Here is a 21,382-nt window from a genome sequence, read left to right as displayed (position 1 = left end):
TCTTAAATGCCAATATACTCATTATAAGTGAAATTTCTTTTTCTTTTCTTTCATTCTTTTTTCTTTTTGGGGGTGATTAATGATTTACAGTTGGCAATAAAATATAGTAGTTTGTACATGTGTAAACATTTCTCAGTTTTCCTCCCAGGTCCTTCTCTGCAATCATGTTCCAGGACTTGAACATTCCGTTCACCTCAGAGTCCTTTACTTTGGTGCAGTACACCAATAAGCAAAATTTCTTTCTTTCTTTCTTTCTTTCTTTCTTTCTTTCTTTCTTTCTTTCTTTCCTTCTTTCTCTCTTTTTTTATAATTTTTAAAAAATTTTTAATTTTATTTATTCCCTTTTGTTGCCCTTGTTGTTTTATTGTTGTAGTTACTATTATTGTTGTTGTCGTCATTGTTGGATAGGACAGAGAGAAATGGAGAGAGGAAGGGAAGACAGAGAGGAGGAGAGAAAGACAGACACCTGCAGACCTGCTTCACCGCCTGTGAAGTGACTCCCCTGCAGGTGGGGAGCCGGGGTTCGAACTGGGATCCTTATGCTGGTCCTTGTGCTTTGCGCCACCTGCGCTTAACCCGCTGCGCTACAGCCCGACTCCCTCTTTCTTTCTTTTTTAAAGATTTTATTTACTTATGAGAAAGATAGGAGGAGAATGAAAGAACCAGACATCACTAGCACGTGTGCTGCTTGGGGATTGAACTTGGGACCTCATGCTTGAGAGTCCAAAGCTTTATCACTGCGCCACCTCCCAGACCACATAAGTGAAATTTCTAACCTCACCTTCATTAAAATGAGAGTAACAGTGGTCCGGAAGGTGGCACAGTGGATAAAGCATCAGACTCTCAAGCATGAGGTCCTGAGTTCAGTCCCTGGCAGCACATGTACCAGGGTGATGCCTGGTTCTTTCTCTTTTCTCCTATGTTTCTCATTAATAAATAAATAAAATCTTTAAAAAAAAAAATCAGAGTATTTCTGGGTATTTCTTAGTAATAATGACTTGTAGGAAATCACTACTGAGAGGCACTTAGAATATTTGGACTTGGGGGTTGGGCGGTAGTGCAGGCGATTAAGCTCACGTGGCACAAAGCACAAGGACCTCGTCTAAGGATCCCGGTTTGAGCCCCCGGCTCCCCACCTGCAGGGGAGTCGCTTCACAGGTGGTGAAGCAGGTCTGCAGATGTCTGTCTTTCTCTTCCCCTCTCTGTCTTCCCTTCCGCTCTTCACTTATCTCTGTCCTATCCAACAACAACGACATCAATAACAACAACAATAAACACAAAGGGCAACAAAAGGGAAAAAATGGCTTCCAGGAGTAATGGATTCATAGTGCAGGCACAGAGCCCCAGCAATAAACCTGGAGACAAAAAAAAAAAAAAAAGAGAATATTTGGACTTGAAGATAAAACAATTCAACACAAATAATTGTTCCATGTAATGTCACCTCTACATCCTTCCCCAATTTTTTTCCTTGTAGAGCCCACCATTCCCAGTAATGTAGATGCTCATTATCTCTGACCTGCTATTACAAATGGTCTGTTATGTATAGAGTAATTTTATGGTTTATTTTTAGATGGGAGAGAATGAGAGAGAAATAACAGCATCAAAGCTTCCTTCCTTCTATTGTAGCGTGAGTTGGCTTGCACCTGGACCATGTACAATTAGAAAGCAGTACATTGTTCTAGTGAGCTGTTTTGCTGGCCCTAAATCTATTTTCCAACTTTAGTCTCTCCCCGTTCCCAAACCCGTAAGGTCTTCCCTCTGTTTTCAGAGTAAATTCTAAGATAGTAATAACTTTCAACTTTAACATACATTTTGAGTACTTTATGGTGAGTCAGCGACCGTGTGATTGAGATTTCTCTCACTTAAGGGGGCCGGGTGGTAGCTCATCGTCTTAAGCGCACATAGTACAAAACACAAGGACCCATGCAAGGATCCGTTTGAACCCCCTGGTTCCCACCCATGTGCAGGGGAGTCGCCTTGCAAGTGGTGAAGCAGGTCTGTGGCTGTCTATTTTTCTCTCCCCCGCTGTATCTTCCCATCCTCTCTCAGTTTCTCTTTGCCATATCCAATAAAAGATGGAAAAATGGCCTCCAGGAACAGTGGATTTATTGTGCTGGTGCTTAACCCAAATGACAACCCTGGAGGCAAAAAAAAAAAAGAAAGAAAGAAAACAAAAGATTTATCTCATTTCATTCAACAAGTCAGTTCTTCTAGTTCTTTCATGTTACAGATGAGGCACAGGCTGAGGGAGTTATGTAATACACTTAATAAATTGGAATGATAAAAAAATTAATTGGCATGACAAGAAGATATGATATCTAGGTCCTTCCAAATTCTGGCCACAAGTGATTGTTTCTTTCCTTTCTCTTTTTTTTTTTTTTTTAAACTTTATTATTATTATTTTTTGTGATTTTTCTGTTGCCACAGTTTAGTCAGAGTGTGTGTTTTTTGTGGGGGAGGTTTGGAATCAAACACTTGATAATCCTTTGGGCCATGAAACCTTGAAGGAACACTTACATTTTAAAAAATATTTATTTATTCCCTTTTGTTGCCCTTGTTGTTTTATTGTTGTTGTTATTTATTGTCGTCGTTGTTGGATCGAACAGAGAGAAATGGAGTGAGGAGGGGAAGACAGAGGGAGGGAGAGAAAGACACCTGCAGACCTGCTTCACCACCTGTGAAGCGACACCCCTGCAGATGGGGAGTGGTGGGCTTGAAACGGGATCCTTGAGTCGGTCCTTGCACTTCGCGCCCTGTGCTCTTAACCGCTGTGCTACCGCCCAACTCCCTCTCTTTTTCTTTTTCTCCTTTTCTCCTTCTCTCTTCGCTTGCTTGCTTGATACACTGGCAGAAAGGGTGAAAAAGGCATGTCACTGAAACTTTCTTCAGTGCAGTAGGAAGCTGGACTGAAACCTGGGTTGCATACACGGCAAAGCAGCACGCTATTCAAGGGAGCTGTTTCACTGGCCCCAACTGACTTCTTCCCCCTAGTCTTGTCTCCTTCCCTCCTTTACTTACTCTAGCAAGGGCTTGTCACACTAGACAATAGATGAATTTGCACTCTACTCATTCTGTGTGTGTCACTCTCCACCCCTCATCCCTTGGATGTTTGCCTCTGCTTCTCTCTGCTTTCTCATGTTTTCTTATTGGAGTGGCCTTCCACTGAACGTTGAAATTTCATTCACTCTTTAAGGTCATCAGTCTTTAAATTTCTTGTCAAATGCTGCTAGTACAGTGATACTAATCTTGTTCGTATGTTCGGTCCATAACTTTGACTCATTTCATTGAGAATATAGGGGCTATGTGACAGAAATTCTTCCTTCTAACACTTAATCTCAAATTCTTATATTTCAGGAACTTCCCAGGATCCTTTTAATTTATTGAATATAAACACAAGTGTGTGTGTGTATATAATTTTTTCCTTTCTCTTAAGTCATTCCTATTGGTAATCAGACATGCTCTGTTAACTTCATCTTAGTAAAACTCTTTTTTGATACTACATACATTCCCTTTGAAACAGTGCCTTATCTTTTTTTAAAAAAATATTTTACTTATTTATTCCCTTTTTTTTGCCTTTGTTGTAGTTATTGTTGTTGTCATCATTGGATACAACAGAGAGAAATGCAGAGAGGAGGGGAAGACAGAGATGGGAAGAGAAAGATAGACACCTGTAGACCTTCACTTTTTCTTTTTTTTATTCATTTATTATTGGATAGAGACAGAGAAATTGAGAGGAGAGGGAGACAGACAGAGAGACGTCTGCAGCCCTGCTTCCCCACTGCCAAACTTTGCCCCTGCAGGTGAGAACCAAGGGCTTGAACCTGGATCCTTGAGCACTGTGATCTGTGTGCTCAACCAGATGCACCACTACCTGGCCCCTAGATCTTCTCTTCTTTTCAATTGATACATATTTTCTTTTACATTTTAATTAATTTTTTTAAAAGAATTTATTTATTTTATTCATGAGAAAGATAGGAGGAGAGAAAGAACCAGCCATCACTCTGGTACATGTGCTGCCGGGGATCAAACTCAGGACCTCATGCTTGAGAGTCTAGTGCCTTAGCCACTGCACCACCTCCCGGACCACTAAGTATTTATTTGTGTCTTTTTAAATTTAATTTAATTTTTTTTACCAGAGCACTATTCACCTCTGGCTTCTGGTGGTGCTGGGGATTGAACCTAGGACTTGTGTGCCTTAGGCATGACAGTCAGTTTGCATACCCATTATGCTATCTCTCCAGCCCTTAATTTAATTTTTATAAAAGCACTACACAGCTCAGGGGATTGAACATGGGACTTCAGAACCACAGGCGTAGAAGTCTTTTTTTTTTTTTCTTTCATATCTATATACTATCTCCCCACCCGTATACATATTTCCTTCCGTGTAATCATATTCCTTTGCTACTGTTTGAATGCCAGTAACTCCCATATGTATAATATCCATACCGTACATATCTTCTGAATCCACTTACTACTGTTGAGCTATTTATATGAGTCTCAGTATTTACAGAACTCTTGATTTCCCCTTTTCTTTCCATAAATTTCATTTTCCTATGCTCTTCCGTATTTTACTAAATATTGCTTCCAGCCACTCTTGTCACAAGCAGAAATATGTTGACTCTGTCTCTAGCATTTATATTAGTACTCTTTATTTGCCATAAATTTGGTTTAAGGCTTAGTCTGTCAGCTCTTGCTTAGACTGCTAACTTGGTCACCTAACTGGATTTTCTGGCTTCTGATTTCCTGTTGCAGCTTAGATTAATACACAAAAATCTTCTTGCTCTTTTTCTTTTTCTTTTTTCTTTCCTTCCTACTTATTTATTTTAAATAAGTGAGTAAAGTCCTGCTCTATCATAAGATTCATACATATATATTTATACACACACATATATATGTATGGTATATTTACTTATGTATAAGATTTATTTGTACTTACTACACCTGAGAGAGATTCAGATGCAATAGAGAGAGATAGAAACAGAGACACTAGAGCACTAATTTGGAACACACAATGCTGGGGATCAAATTGTGAATCTCCAGCACTAAAGTGCAGTGCTTTACCAGTAGAACCATGTCCCCTGCTACCATCTAGTGTACTGAATTCTGTTGTTATGTTTCATGATGCTGGTCTTTCATTTTCTCTAGATTGTCTCTTTCTTTGTCCTGTTCGGTAGAATCCTGTTCAGCCCTTTCAGCGATTACTTGAGGTCTCTCCGTTTTCAGGTTAGGCCTGTCTTCCTCAGAGATACCTGCTATTATTATTTATGACCCTTTTTCTTTTCCCTTTTCTTAGCACTTACCACAATTTATATTGTTTTTATTTAAAAAAAATTTTTTTTTAAATGTATTTATTTGCTTTTGTTGCCCTTGTTGTTTCATTGTTGTAGTTATTATTGTTGTTGTCGTTGTTGGATAGGACAGAGAGAAATGGAGAGAGGAGGGGAAGACAGAGAGGGGGAGAGAAAGATAGACACCTGCAGACCTGCTTCACCGCCTGTGAAGCGACTCCCCTGCAGGTGGGGAGCCGGGGTTCGAACTGGGATCCTTATGCCGGTCCTTGTGCTTTGCGCCACCTGCGCTTAACCCGCTGCGCTACAGCCCGACTCCCAATTTATATTGTTTTTACTGGCATATTTATTTGATTACTAGTCACTAAAATAGTATAGTTTGAGGGTAGAGGTGATGTATGTCTTAACTACAATTGTATACTCAGTACTTTCTCTGGCATGTAATAGACACTAAAATAAATATTGTTTATTTAATATTTTATTTATTTTCCTGTTGCCCTTGTTTTTGTCTTTGTTATGGTTATTATTATTGTTGTCATTGCTGTCGTTGTTGTTATTGCTGGATAGAACAGAGAGAAATGGAGAAAGGAGGGGAAGACAGGGTGGGGTTGGGGGTGGGGGAAGAGAAAGATAGATGCCTGCAGACCTGCCTCACCACTTGGGGAGTCAGGGGTTCCAGCAGTGATCCTTATGCTGGTCCAGGAGTTTCACACCATGTGCGCTTTGCGCTTACCCTGCTGCCCTACAGCCGAATCCCCACTAAACTAAATATTGTTGAGTAAGTGGAGATATAACAAAATTTGGTCAGCAACAGTTTCAAAAGGCAATAGTGTCTTAAATTATACACATTACACATTCATTTTCTTTCTCTCTTTCTTCCTTTCTTTTGTTTAAATTTAATTTATTTATTAATGAGAAAGATAGGAGGAGAGAGAAAGAACCAGACATCACTCTGGCACATGTGCTGCCGGGGATCGAACTCAGGACCTCATACTAGAGAGTGCAAAGCCATATCACTGCACCACCTCCCGGACCATTCATTTTCTTTTTTTAAATAAGTGATTTATAAGAAAACTGAATATTGGGAGTCGGTTGGTAGTGCAGCGGGTTAAGTGCACGTGGTACAAAGCACAAGGACTGGCGGAAGGATTCCAGTTCCAGCCTCCGGCTCCTTACCTGTAGGGGAATCACTTTATAGGTGGTGAAGTAGGTTCGAAGGTGTCTGTCTTCCTCCCTCTCCATTTCTGTATGTCCTATCTAACAACGACATCATCATTAGCAACAATAACTAACAACAAGAAAAGAACAAGGGCAACAAAAGGGAAAATAAATAAATAAATAAATATAAAAAATTAAAAAAAAAACTGAATATTGATACTGGGGAAATTACTCAACTTGCAGAGTATTGGATTTTTATGCTTGACATTTCCACTTTCATTCCCAGTACCACATGTATGTGAGTGGCTTCTCTTTCTCTGTCTCATGTGAAGCCTTTCTCTCCCTCATTTGTAATAATTTTACTTTATTTTTAGTATTTATTTTACTTTATTAACTTTGAATAGAGACAGATTTTTTAATTTTCTTTTTAAATTTTTAATTAGGACAGAAATTGACAGGGACAAAAAGATAAACACTTGCAGACCTGGTTCACCATGGAAGAAGCTACCCCCCCCCCCCCCCCCCCCCGCAGATGGGAAGCAGGGACTCAAACCCTGGTTTTTGCCACAGTAACCTGTGTGTGTTCAACCTGGTGCACCACTGCCTGGCACTTTATTTATTATTTTTTTAAAAGAACACACAATATTGTAAACATAATGGTTTTTGCCTAAATTGATTTATAAATTTAGTCTGTATATCTTAGCAAGCTTTTCTTTTTCCTGTAGAACTTGATAATCTAATCCTGAAGTTTACATGGAAACCCAGGGCTTAGAAAGGAGAAAACAAATCTGGAAAAGTAGAGTCCTGTTGGAAGACTTCTACCTGATTTTATAAGCTATGATATATTACTGTCGACTGTAAAACATTAATTCCCTAGTAAAGAAATTAAAAAAAAACCTATTATATAAATAAATCCATAATTATCAAGGTTATGTGACAGTGTTGTATGGATTGGTATGTAGATTAGTTGACCAAATTTAGCATCTATACTTAAGTCTTTTTATCCATGTTCAATTGATTTTTTTAAGAGATGCTGTCTTGGTATAAGATTTCAGTTTGGAAAAGCCCCGTTGTAAAACAGTCTCTTGGTATGCTGCAGCATAACTCAGACTGCATTGCAATCAAGCTAGCTAATGCATCACTGTCTGCCGGATAAACTGCTACGTCATCCTTGGTGCCTGGCATGTTACAATGCTGGGAGCAATGTGGTCTTCTTGTTGGATTTTGTGCCAGGTATGTGTCTACCCTGGACACTCTTGTTAGTGGTAGATTAAAACGGCATGCTTTGAATTTGGAGCAGTGACTGTGGCTTTCTATTTCTTGTGTTGTAATATTGTAGAAGGATTGTGAATGGGCACCTATAGAAAAGATTTGAAACTCTAGCTTTGTTTTTGGATCTGGGCTTACTGGTGTTAGTATTTGGTTGTATTTAGGTCTCTTTTCTAGATGGAAGCACAAACTGGTTACTGAGTGGCTTCTTTGGTGTATGCTTCTGATACATTTGAATACAAAACAGCCTTCTTTATCCTGCACTGTGTGCTTTATGATTGTTAAACTTATGTAACACAGGCAGAGGATGATTCTCTTAAACTGCCTACTCCTAGAGACATTAAATGTGTATGAAATTGAGGTGCTTCTACATCTGTGGTCACTGTATCTGTTCTGTATAAAGGCCCAAGAATCTATTTTTCTGAGATAATGCTGTTCTGAAGGCAATAAGATAGAAGGGTTCCTCTGTGTCATATTGCTTTATTTAAAGGAAAAAGTAAAGTTAACTAACTTTATCAGACATTTGCATAGTCTATAAAGGTCATCTGATGCAAACTGGTTCAGACTAGAAAACAACCAAGGATCTGTGGTTTTTTTTTTTAATATTTATTTTATTTGTTTATTCCCTTTTGTTGCCCTTGTTGTTTTATTGTTGTAGTTATTGTTGTTGTTGTCGTTGTTGGATAGGACAGAGAGAAATGGAGAGAGGAGGGGAAGACAGAGAGGAGGAGAGAAAGATAGACACCTGCAGACCTGCTTCACCGCCTGTGAAGCGACTCCCCTGCAGGTGGGGAGCTGGGGTTGGAACCGGGATCCTTATGCTGGGTCCTTGTGCTTTGCGCCACCTGCACTTAACCTGCTGTGCTACAGCCCGACTCCCGGGTTTTTTTTTCTTATGGGTAGTAGTCATGCTGAATAATCTGACTGATTCTTTTCAATTTGGGTCACCTAAATGTCAAGGTACATTTTATTTTATTTTTATTTCCGGTCTTTGTTCCAGGTGATATTTGTACCTTAGTTTCAGGAGGTTTTTCTGGATGGTTAGTAGGTTTTTGTCCTGGCATCAGATTATTGACACCTTTCAGCCAGCATGTAGGTGTGAAAGGATTTTTCTGTGGTGGATAAATCATGTTAGCTGTAACTCTGGCAAATTATACCATTTCTGAGGACTTGTTTTAGGAAGCTATGAGCCTATAGATTCTAATTGAGTCTTTTCTCCTTATCACAAGAGTACAGTATCATGAGCATCTAATTAAAAACTAAAGAAGAACTGTTATATAATGATACCATTATTTATTTCTTCAATATGCCTATTAGTTTGTGATGAATTTGCTTTCATAGCAATTGATGTATGCTAGTAACCTTGTTTAAACAGGTTCCCTGGTTAGGCCTTTTTGTCTGAAATATTTCTTAGCTCTCCTTTAAAGGTTTTTTTTATATATAGCTCCATATCCAGTTTATACCTGTTAACTTCTATTCTCAAAATTTGGTGAATAAAGTCTTAAGATTTGATTGTTGTAAAATAATAATAAAACCCCACCATTATATGTCATGAGTTTGGTCTGAAGATCAGTATTGTGTCTCCCCCCCTTATTCAGTTTCTTAGTGGTGGCATATTTTACCCTTTCTGCTTGCATTCCTCCTTTGCAGCCTGATAATATTAGTTGTCCTGATTTGTATTCAGAAATTGCTCATTTAGACTGTGATGTCCTCTTTGTGGATTTCTTGACACTTTTATTTTCTTAACTTAGTTGTCCTTATAAACGTTCTCACTCTGCCGTGGACCTCCTCTGTCATGTCAGAGCTTCCCTCTGGTGACTGTCAGAAAAAGTGACCCTTGTTGAAACATGATTGTTTCTGCTAATGTATTGCTAGTCCCCTCCCCCATTTTTTTTTCCTAGTCATACAAATACCAATATTTCTACCCCATGCCTTTCAGTTGATTTCTTTAGGAAATCTCCTAATTCTGTCTAAGAGTCAAATATGGGGTGAAAATAGAAAAAAGAAGCTGGGGAAATGAAAATTGAGGGCAGATTAGAAAACGACTTATAATTTGAGGCCATCAGGACTACTCTACTCTGACTGAAGTAGGGCCAAGTATTAGGCAGAAAGCACAGAATCTCTTGTCCTCTTGGGTTTTAAGCAGCTGCAATAGGAGGACAAGTTGCAGCTTGTGTTTACAAGGCCAAAGTCTGAAGAAAAAACACTTCCACTCCTTTGCCATTCTGATATGGCGGGTTCTGCAGAGGAAAACAAGGAGATGATATATCACATGCTTCAGAGGTAAGTTTTAGGATGCTGAAAGTGGTCAACATACACTTTAAAGAAACAGTAAAAGCATTAACAGTTAAGCCCTGGAGTTTATGGGAACTTTAAACTTGCTTTTTAGGGGATCTGTTGGAAACGAACACAAAGTGGTCATATTTGCTCTTGGATGTCTAAACTGAATTTTACATTCAGAAATTAAACAAATTTAGTTTGGACTGTGTGTAATATATATATATATATGTATACACACACACACACACACACACACACATATATATATATATATATATATATTGCAAACAAGCACCCCTGTGGAGAATTAACTATTGTTTCATTAAAGGATCTCAGTTTGTGTCACATTTGCTCCTGGATTTCACTTTTTCCCAAGCATGCAGTCACTTTAATAATAGTGAAAGATGAGAGAAATTTTGTCTAGTATGTAGCATCCTGTTGAAGGTTTTGAAGAAAATTTTTCTCTCCCCTCCCCTCTTTCTCATGACTTGTTCGACCTTTTGGGGAAGATAAGATTCTTTAATACTTTCCTGAGAAAAGATAGGAGGAGACTTTGAGAGTGTATCTCTAGTTAATTCTCTAGTTGTCAGCATGGTGCCTCACTTCTAAACATGACTATGAAGGATCTCATTATTCATAAAAGTAAGATATAATGTTTTTTCTTTCCATTGATTTAAAGTGACTCTCAGAATAGTCCTTGGCTCTCTAAACCACTGATTAAGGGGCTGGGTTTGGCATAACTGGTTGAGTGCATATATTACAGTGCACAAGGACCAGGGTTCCAGTCCCCAGTCCCTACCTGCAGAGGGAAAGCTTTGTGAGTGGTAAAGCATTATTGTAGGTATCTCTTTGTCTCTCTTTCTCTCTATCACCCCATTCCCTATTGATTTCTGGCTGTCTCTATCCAGTAAATAAATAAAGATATTTATTTAAACTGTTGGTTAAATCTTATGACCAACCCATCCCCCACCTTCATTTTATCAATTCTTTGCTTCCATTCTGGCTTCATACTTAGCTCCTTACTAGGTATTTATCTACTCTATCCCTTCAGCCCCTCCTCGAATAACTGAAAATTGATATCTTTGAAGTTTAACACCAAATGTATAGACTTATATATAATCATCACTGATTCATAGCATACTTTTGGTCTATAATTAATTAGCCATGTGTACTATTTGGCTACTTCACTTTTTTTTTTTTTTTTTTTTTCCTCCTCCAGGGTTATTGCTGGGCTCGGTGCCTGCACCATGAATCCACCGCTCCTGGAGGCCATTTTCCCCCCCTTTTTTGTTGCCCTTGTTGTAGCTTCGTTGTGGTTATTATCATTGCCCTTGTTGACGCAATTCGTTGTTGGATAGGACAGAGAGAAATGGAGAGAGGAGGGGAAGACAGAGAGGGGGAGAGAAAGATAGACACCTGCAGACCTGCTTCACCGCCTGTGAAGCGACTCCCCTGCAGGTGGGGAGCCGGGGGGCTCGAACCGGGATCCTTACGCTGGTCCCTGCGCTTTGCGCCACGTGCGCTTAACCCACTGCGCCACCGCCCGACCCCCGCTACTTCACTTTTAAAAAATATATGGTTTTGATTTATTTTTTTATTAATTTATTTATGAGAAAGGAGGATTGGAACCAGACATCACTCTGGTACATGTGCTGGCAGAGATTGAACTATTGACCTCCTGCTTGAGAGTCCAGTGCTTTACCCAGTATTCCACATCCCAGACCACACCAATACTTTTTTTTTTAATGTTTTTATTTACTATTGGATAATTGGATAGAGACAGAGAGGAATTGAGAGGGAAGGGAGACACAGACAACTACAGCCCTGCTCTACTGCTCGTGAAGCTTTCCCCCTGCCAGTGGGGAATAGGGACTTGAACCTGCAACCTTGCTCACCACAATGTGTGTGCTTAACCAGGTCTGCCACTACCTGGCCCTGCTGATTCATTTTTGGAAAAAAAAAAAGTATAAAAAAAACTTGAAAAATTACTGCCTAAAACAAAGGAACATTATTGGCACTGCACACATAAGATCTCTTATTTGGTGGATGGGTATAGGATTGGGGTGCTAGGGTTGGAATTCAGGGCCTCATACGTGTGAAGCATTTGGCCCACCACTTAGTTATCTACTTCCTATACTGCTGATCTGCCCATAACACTTCTCCCTGCTTCCCCCACTCAGATAAGCATTTTTCTTTTTATTCCCTTTTGTTGCCCTTGTTTTATTGTTATAGTTATTCTTGTCGTTGTTGTTGGATAGGACAAAGAGGAAGGGAAGACAGACAGGGGAGAGAGGATAGACACCTGCAGACCTGCTTTACCACCTGTGAAGCGACTCCTCTGCAGGTGGAGAGCTGGGGGCTCAAACCAGGATCCTTAAACTGTCCTTCACTTTGCGCCACCTGCACTTAGCCCACTGCATTATCGCCCAACTCCCTCATCATCATTTTAAAGATATTCTTACTGTTTGTTGTCCTTGTTGTTTTATTGTTGTAGTTATAATTGTTGTTGTTATTAATGTTGTCGTTGGATAGGACAGAGAGAAATGGAGAGACATGGGGAAGACAGGGGGAGAGAAAGATAGGCACCTGCAGACCTGCTTCTTCACAAGCAGACTCTCCTGCAGGTGGGGAGCCAGGGGCTCGAACTGGGATCCTTAAGCCAGTCTTTGCGCTTTGCGCCATGTGCGCTTAACCTGCTGCATTACTGCCCGACTCCCAGCATTTTTTTGTTACATGATCATGACATTCTTTTGCTTTACTATTTACATAGTTATAGCTATGAAATATGTATTTCAGTTATTAACTTTAGGTCTGTGTTTAATTTTATAATCTGTATATGCTCTGATTTTTTGAGGGGGGTGTGTGTGGTCTGTTAATCATGTATTTAGGCACATTTCTATTCCTAGAATTTGTCTGCAAGATCTTATGGTTTCTATGTAAATGATCATACCATCTACAAATAATGAAAGTCTTAATTTGTTCGTTGGCAATCCTAGTGTCTCATTCATTTTTATTTTATTTTCCTTTTGAAGAAGTCTTAACACAGTTGAAAATTAAGTCATTCTTGCATATCTGGGCCAAACCCAACTTAATCATGACGGTTATGGAGATGCCAGGGATGGAACCAGGGACCTTCAAGCCGTTATCATTTCTATAAACTACTGTACTAGCTTCACTGACCCCACAACACATCCATCTTTGCACCAGTACTATACTACTGAAAATATTTGGTTTAGATGGGCTGGGAGGCGGTGCATTGTATCAAGCATGAAGCCCTAAGTTTGACCTCTGGTATTGCATGTGCCAGTGATGTTCAGGTTCTCTTATCATTAGTAAGTAATAAATCAATTTTTAATAAAACACTATTTTGTTTTGGAAATTTGCATTTGAAGTCATCTGTAAAATGTCTTGTTTCTTTTTTTTAATCTTTCATTTATTATTATTATTATTAATTAATTAATTATTTATTTATTTTTATCATTTTTTATTCCCTTTTGTTGCCCTTGTTGTTTTATTGTTGATGTTGTGGTTGTTGGATAGGACAGAGAGAAATGGAGAGAGATGGGGAAGGCAGAGAGGGGGAGAGAAAGATAGACACCTGCAGACCTGCTTCTTCACAAGTAGACTCCCTTGCAGGTGGGGAGCCAGGGGCTCAAACAGAGATCCTTACGTGGGTCCTTGTGCTAATATTTATTTTAGAGAGAGATAGAGAGAGAGAGACCAGAGCACTGCTTAGCTTGCTTAGCTCTGGTTTATGGTGCAGGGGATTGAACCTGGGATTTTGGAGCCTCAGGCATGTGAGTCTCTGCATAACCATTATGCTATCTCCCCGACCCAAATGTCTTATTTATTGGAAGGAATTAGTGATACAAAATGGAAAACAGGAAATCTCATCCTTCTGGTTCTCTCCCATTAATAAGACTGATAAAATTTTCAGTCTTTATCGTATCATGAATGTCACAAAGTAAAGGGTTAAAAGGTGGTTTAGGGTGTCGGGCGGTAGCGCAGCGGGTTAATAAACACACGTGGCGCAAAGTACAAAGACCACTCTAAGGATCCCAGTTCGAGTCCCCGGCTCCCCACCTGCTTCATAGGGAGTCGCTTCACAGGTGGTGAAGCAGGTCTGCAGGTGTCTATCTTTCTCTTCCTCTTTCTGTCTTCCCTTCCTCTCTCTATTTCTCTCTGTTCTATGCAATAACAATGGGAACAATAACAATAATAACAACAAGGGCAACAAAAATGGAAAAATAGCTTCCAGGAGCAGTGTCGCAGTGCTGGCACAAAAAATAAAAGGTGATTTAGAGGAGAGACAGTAGGTACATAACTAGAACAATGAATACTTTCCATATTTTTATTTATTTTTTTATTATTCCCTTTTGTTGGCCTTACTTTCCATATTTTACAAAAGAAACAGAAGCTAATCAAACAATTTATTTGCTAATAACCGAAGCTATTAAGTGAATAGACCTGGAATTTAACCAGGATTATGCTGTTTCCGCCATTATGTTTCACCTAATTTAAAGTAAATGAACTGTTAGGGGGTACTATTATTATTTTTCTTATTGATGATTAATGGTTTACAGTTGACAGTAAAATACAGTAATTTGAACATGTGTAACATTTCTCAGTTTTCCACATAAGAGTCTTAACTACCATCCCTAGTCTAACTACCACCGCCAAAGTCTTTTACTTTGGTGCAATACACCAAGGGGGCCCTATTATTGTGTGTACTGACTGAGTAAAAAAATACTAGATATGTTAAAAAATGTTATATAAGAAATGTCATTAGTCATGCATGTACAAACTATTGTATTTACTGTCAATTGTAAAACATTAATCCTCCAATAAAAAGTAAATTGAAAAGAAAAGAAAAGTCATTAGTTAGGGCAGGGGTAGGTAGATAGCATAATGGTTATACAAAGAGACTCTCATGCCTGAGGCTCCAAAAAGTCACTAATTGTAAGATACACACCAATTTTAGAGATCTTAAAAAGTGGAAATTAGTCATCTAGGAAATGGCGCAGTGGACTCTCAAGCATAAGGTCCTGAATTCAGTCCCTGGTAGTGCATGTGCCAGAGTGATTGCTGGCTCTTTCTTCTTCTATCTTTCTCATTAATAAATAAAACATTTTTTGAAAAAGTGGAAAATATTGGTGTGGTAGATAGCATAATGGTTATGCAAAGAGACTCTCTTACCTGAATCCCAGGTTTAGTCTCCTGCTGAGTAGTGCTCTGGTTAAAAAAAAACCAAAAAACATTAAGGAGCACCTTAAAACTGGTGAATTATATATTATTGATGATGTATTATTTTCCTTTGTAAAGAATTTGGTTTTGGGATTGATTGCTGATTTTGTAATTTTTTCCCCTTTTGTTGCTCTTGTTGTTATTATTATTGTTGTTACTGCTGTCATTGTTGTTGGATAGGACAAGTCGAGAGAGGAGGGGAAGACAGCGGGAGAGAAAGATAGACAGCTGCAGACCTGCTTCACTGCCCATGAATTAAACCCCCTGTCGGTGTGTAGCAGGGGGCTCAGACCAGGATCCTAATGCCAGTCCATGCACTTTCCACCATGTGCGCTTAACCTACTGTGTCACTGCCGGGCTCCCAGTTTTGTGATTTTTAAGAAAATATATATATTAACAACAGAGGAGAGAATTGACAGAACCAGAAAGAACATCACTTTGACACTTGCAATGCTCGGTTTTGTACTCAGGACCTTATGCTTCAGAGTTCAGTGGTTTATCCATTGTACCATCTCCAGGTCCAGGGATTGCTGATTTTGAAACTCCTTTGGGTTATCTAAGTAAAATGTTTTTGTGTGCTTTAAAATGTGAAGTTATAGCTCATAAGATAGGTAGAGTTGGGTGGAGGGTAGATAGCATAATGGTTATGCAAAGGGATTCCAAAGCCAGCCCCCTCCCCCCCCCCAAACCCCTGCCCTACCATAAGCCAGAGCTGAACACTGCTCTGGTAAAAAAAGGAAAAAAAGAAAGGTAGAGTCTAGAGATATGGAGATGAAGATTGTTTGCACTCCCAAAACAGAGCTGATTTTTTTAAAAAGCTTGTTTGTGTGTGTGTCTTTGTAGGAGGGCAGACTGAATCAGAGTAGTATTGTTATGTATGTGATGTCAAGGATAAATTCTGGGAATTGCTTGAGTCCAACATGTTACCCCTCCTGTACTGCTGTGCCTATCCCCCCACTGTGATGTTTTATTCAATTTTTTGGGGGGGGTTGATTGTTTACATTAAATATAGTTAATACATGTGTAAAATTTCTCAATTTTCTGCAAAACACTCTCACACTGAGCCTAGGTCCTCCACCATCATTGTGCACCAGGACTTGAAAGTTCACCTCTCCCACAGAGTCCTTGCTTAGGTACAATATATCACCACATTGCTTTAAATAATTATATATACATATGAACAAAGTTGACAGGAGAGAGTCTTGGGGGGAGAGAGATAGAGAGAGAGAGAGAAAGTAGAGAGGTAGAGAACCAAAGTATCACTCCATCACATGTGGTATCCAGTGTCCTTACCTTGAAGGGTTAATGCTATAGCCACTGTGCCAATTTCTGGGGCCACTGTTGGCTGCTTTATTTATTTATTTATTTATTTATGGTCTTTTAATAGCTTTAGCAATTTCTCTTTGTTATTTATAGCATCTTGCTTCACTGTGTCTTGTCTCTGATGTCACCTGTGAATAAAACTTAATTTTTTATGTATTCAGGAATTTTTATTCTTAAATTTCTACAATTTTCTCTACTTGAAGTACATGGTTTGTCAGCAGATAGCCTTCGCTATTTAAATAAATAACACTGTTCTGTTTCTATATGGGAGTAAAATGCAGGTCTCACAGGGGTTTACATGGTGTGAAAAAAATCCTGTCTATCGACTCTCCTGGTTTTTGTTTTTATAGATCCAGCATGTCTGGCTTACACCTAGTAAAGCAAGGTCGAGATCGAAAGAAAATAGACTCACAGAGAGACTTCACTGTAGCTTCCCCTGCAGAATTTGTTACTCGTTTTGGGGGGAATAAAGTGATTGAGAAGGTAAGTGGTAACTTGCTTAATTGTCTTTTAAAAAAAATGAAATTTAATGTGTAGGTGTCTAGATTTGTTTAAAGTTAATATCTAAATTTTTAGTTTTTGCCTTTCTGTGTGGAATTATTCTACCTCCCCACAATCCTGTTGAATAACCAGTTTCATCCTTTTCAGTTAGTCTTTACTAATTAAGGTAAACCAGTATTTATGAAGTTATTTTTGAGTGATCCGGGAGGTGCTACAGTGGATAAAGCCTTAAGCTCTCTAGCATGAGGTCCTGAGTTCAATCACAGAATTGATCCTTGATGTACCAGAGTAATGTCTGGTTCTTTGTTTCTCTCTCCTATCTCTCATTAATAAATAAAAAATTTTAAAAGAAATAAAGTTCTTTTTGAAAGTTACTGTGGTAGTGATTTGGGTGGCTGTCGCAGTTGTGAACGCATTGGACTCTGAAGCATTGCATCCTAAATTCAACTCTGGGTACCATATGTACCACATTGATGCTCTGATTCACTCACTCAAGTTTTGGTAGACACAGAGAGAAGTTGAGAAGAGGGAAATACAGAGTGAGAGACTGGAGACATCTACAACTGTGCTCCACTGCTGTAGATGAGGAGTGGGGTTGAACCCAATTCCTTGCCCATGGAAACATGTGCTCTACTGGGTGCACTATTCCCAGCCCTAAAATAAAAATCAGTTGTTTTAATGAAAGTTCCTGTGATTTAAAAATTGGTGCTGAGGGGCCAAGTGGTGGTGCACCTGGTTGAGTACACATGCTATAATGCGCAAGGACCCAGGTTTGAGTCCCCCATCCTCACCTGCAGAGGGAAAGCTTTCTGAGTAGTGAGGCAGCATTGCAGATGTCTTTGTCTCTATCTCTCTCTATCACCCCCTTCCATTCCTTCTCGATTTCTGGCTGTCTCTATCTAATAAATAAAGATAATTTAAAATAAATAAAACCAAATTGGTGATTATAGAGATGTCATAAGAAATTGAGTAGCTTAAGACATAGTAAGACCTATATAGTATTGGATTTAGAGCTTAGGGAGTAGAGAATTTTGGAACTGAAGAATTAACAATTTGATAGGATACACTGTAACTTAATGGTTTACCAGTTAGTTGAGTTTTTTTTTTTTTTCTTTTTGCCTTCAGGGTTATCCCTGGGGCTTGGTGCCTACACTATGAATCCACTGCTCCTGGAGGCCATTTATTATTTCTTTTGGATAGTTTTTGGATGGGACAGAGAGAAATTGTGAGGGCTGGGAGAGAGAAAGAGAGAGAGAGAGAGAGAGAAATTGACCTGCAGACCTGCTTCAACCACTTATGAAATGACTTCCCTGCAGGTGGGGAGCTGGAGGCTCGAACTGGGATCCTTGCACTTTGTACTATGTGCTCTTAACCCAGTGTGCTAGTTTAGAGGGAATTTGTCTCCAAGATACTTAAGAGATTACTGGTATTCTGAAATATTATTAGTAACTCTGTGTCATTCTTATCTGAATCATGCCTGAGCAGTCAAGATGATTTGGTTGAAATATCTTAGAGAGACTGAAAGATTAAAGGATGGGGACCTATATTCTCACTTCTTAACAAACGTTATCATGACTGTAAGATAGGGAAGAAGATGAAAGATTGATTCGTAGAGTAGTCTCAGAATCATTGAGTTCTCTGTTCTTTTTTTCTTGTGATCTTCCTTCCTGAAGTAGTCTTTATAGTTTTAAGGCTTTTAGGGTGCAGCACTTTAGAGAGAAGTGGTGGTTGGTATTCAGTTTAGTGCACATGTTCAAAACTGCCTCATTTTTTAAAAAAAATTTACTTATTCCCTTTTGTTTTATTGTTGTAGTTATAATTGTTGTTATTAATTTCATTGTTGTTGCATAGGACAGAGAGAAATGGAGAGAGGAGGGGGAAGACAGAGAGGAGGAGAGAAAGATAAGACACCTGCAGACCTGCTTCACCACCTGTGAAGCGACTCCCCTGCAGGTGGGGAGCTGGGGGCTCGAACCGGGATCTTTACGCTGGTCTTTGAGCTTTGCGCTGTGTGCGCTGAACCCACTGCGCCACCGCCTGACTCCCAAAACTGCCTCATTTTTACAACAGAGAATAGTGTAGGGCTTTGTATTGTTTAGTTTCCCCTATTTCTTTTGTGATAGTATGCCGCTCTTGATGATATTCCTATCCTATTTCCTAGTAATAGATATGGTAGTGTAATCCACAAACTCATAGGATTTAGTAATTGTGATTTTTTTTTTTTTCCCCTTTCATGAACTAAAGCTTCTTGACTATGGAGATAGTGCAGGATTTACATGAAGTCTTGAGTTTGATCCCGATGCTACATGTGCTAGAGTGAAGAAAAGCAAAACAAAACAAGACAAAAAGGAATACATTTTAGCTGGCAAATGTTAAAGTATTTGTTTAGCAGACATTTAAGAATATGCCTTCGTCTTGATGGTTCCTAACTGCCTAGTCCAGCAATACAAATTCTTCTTGGCAAATCTGATGTTTTGAAGGAAAAAGAAAAACTGGTTTCATCCTTTTTTCTCCATTATTGTCTTTCTTTTCTACTTATCCCCCTCAATCCCATCCCTCATGCTCTAGGTTCTTATTGCCAACAATGGTATTGCTGCAGTGAAATGCATGCGTTCTATTCGTCGGTGGTCTTATGAGATGTTTCGGAATGAACGTGCAATCCGATTTGTTGTCATGGTGACACCTGAAGACCTTAAAGCCAATGCAGGTAAGTTTTTAGTACTGATGAAATATCACAGGAGCTGGAAGGCAGGTCAACATGATAACGGATAAGAATTGCTTGATTGAGACCCATGAGTCTCAAGCTCAAAATCCTATCTCTGGTACCATTGCTCTGATCTTATTGAATTCCTCAGCCTCTGTAGTTTTGTAATACCTTGTGCATGTATCATAGTAGTTATCTCTCAGCACTCACCTATAGTTATGTCACAAAAAATTATCATAGCCAGGGAAACTGCACACTGGGAGTTCTGGACTTGGAAGCACAAGGCTCCAAGTTTGATCTGCAACACCACATGTGTCAGCTTGATGCTTTTGTTCTCTCTCTTTCATTATTAAGTAAATAACATTTTTTTACAGTCATGTGACTAGAAAGGTGGTTCATCAAATACAATGCAAAACTTGCATTTGTGAGGTTCTAGTTGGATTCCTGACACCACATCTGCCAGATCAGAGTAGCACTCTTGTTTCTTTCTCAGACACACTAAATAAATAAAGCTAAATATAATAACTGATATCATATAAGTCAGAGTGCTGCTGTAGTTGGCTTCTCTCTCCTTTCTTTTCTTCCCCCCACCCCTTCCTATCCTTGTTCCTCCCCACTCTTTTTCCCCACTCTTTTAATTTCTTTCAGTCTACCTATCTCCCATGGAATAATAATACTTTTAAAAAGAGAGATGGAAAATATTAACAGGGAAACTAGATTTCCAAGCTGCACAATTTTCCAGTGAAATTCTTCTGAAGGGACTTCTTCAAAGCATGTGGATAACAGTCTATAAAAAAGTTATTGTTGTGGTTCAGGAAATGGCGCAGTGATAAAGCTTTGAACTGTCAAGCATGAGGTCCTGAGTTCGATCCCTGGCACACATGTGCCAGAGTGATGTCTGGCTCTTTCTCTCATCTTATCTTTCTCATAAATAAATAAAATCTTAAAAAAAAAAAGTTATTGCTGGGAGTCAGGTGGTAGTGCATGGGGCTCAAAGTGCAAGGACTGGCAAAAAGATCCTGCTTAGAGCCCCCAGCATCCCACCTTCAGGGAGTTGCTTCACAGGCACTGAAGCAGGTTTACAGGTGTCTAATCTCTTTCCCCCTCTCAGTCTTCCACTCCTTTCACGATTTCTATCTGTCCTATCCAAAAACAATGGCAATAACAACAATAATAACTACAAAAAAAAAAGTTACTACTAAGAGTCAGCAGTAGTGCACCAGCTTAAGTCCAGGTGGTGCAAAGCACAAGGACCAGCGTAAGGATCCTGGTTCGAGCCCCCCAGCTCCCCACCTGCAGGGGAGCAGGTGGTGAAGTAGGTCTTAGGTATCTAATCTTTCTCTCCCCCTCTCAGTCTTCCCCGTCTCTCTCAATTTCTATTTGTCCTATCCAACAACAACGGCATAAATTACAACAATAAAACAAGGGCAACAAAAAGGAATAAAAAATAAATATTAAAAAAAAGTAATTGCTGGGAGTCAGGTAGTAGTGCCCCAGGTTAAGCGCACTTGGCACACTTGGCACAAAGCGCAAAGACCGGCCTAAGGATCCTGGTTCAAGCCCCCAGCTCCCCACCAGGGGAGTTGCTTCACAAGTGATGAAGACCGTCACAAGG

General features: G+C 39.4%; 1 protein-coding gene across 8 annotated transcripts in view; it reads left to right on the top strand.

The window, feature by feature from the left end:
- LOC103108101 (acetyl-CoA carboxylase 1) overlaps positions 1-21,382 on the top strand; it is a 338,374-nt gene that overhangs the window by 134,264 nt on the left and 182,728 nt on the right. For all 8 annotated transcript variants that reach the window (XM_060203908.1, XM_060203911.1, XM_060203907.1 and 5 more), the window contains 2 exons: positions 16,913-17,045; positions 19,632-19,770. In XM_060203908.1, the coding sequence (XP_060059891.1) occupies positions 16,913-17,045; positions 19,632-19,770 (272 nt within the window). The remainder of the gene's footprint in view (positions 1-16,912; positions 17,046-19,631; positions 19,771-21,382) is intronic.

Source organism: Erinaceus europaeus, chromosome 12, assembly GCF_950295315.1.
Source record: "Erinaceus europaeus chromosome 12, mEriEur2.1, whole genome shotgun sequence".
Taxonomy (NCBI): Eukaryota; Metazoa; Chordata; class Mammalia; order Eulipotyphla; family Erinaceidae; genus Erinaceus; species Erinaceus europaeus.
This window is presented reverse-complemented; position numbering and strand designations above follow the sequence as displayed.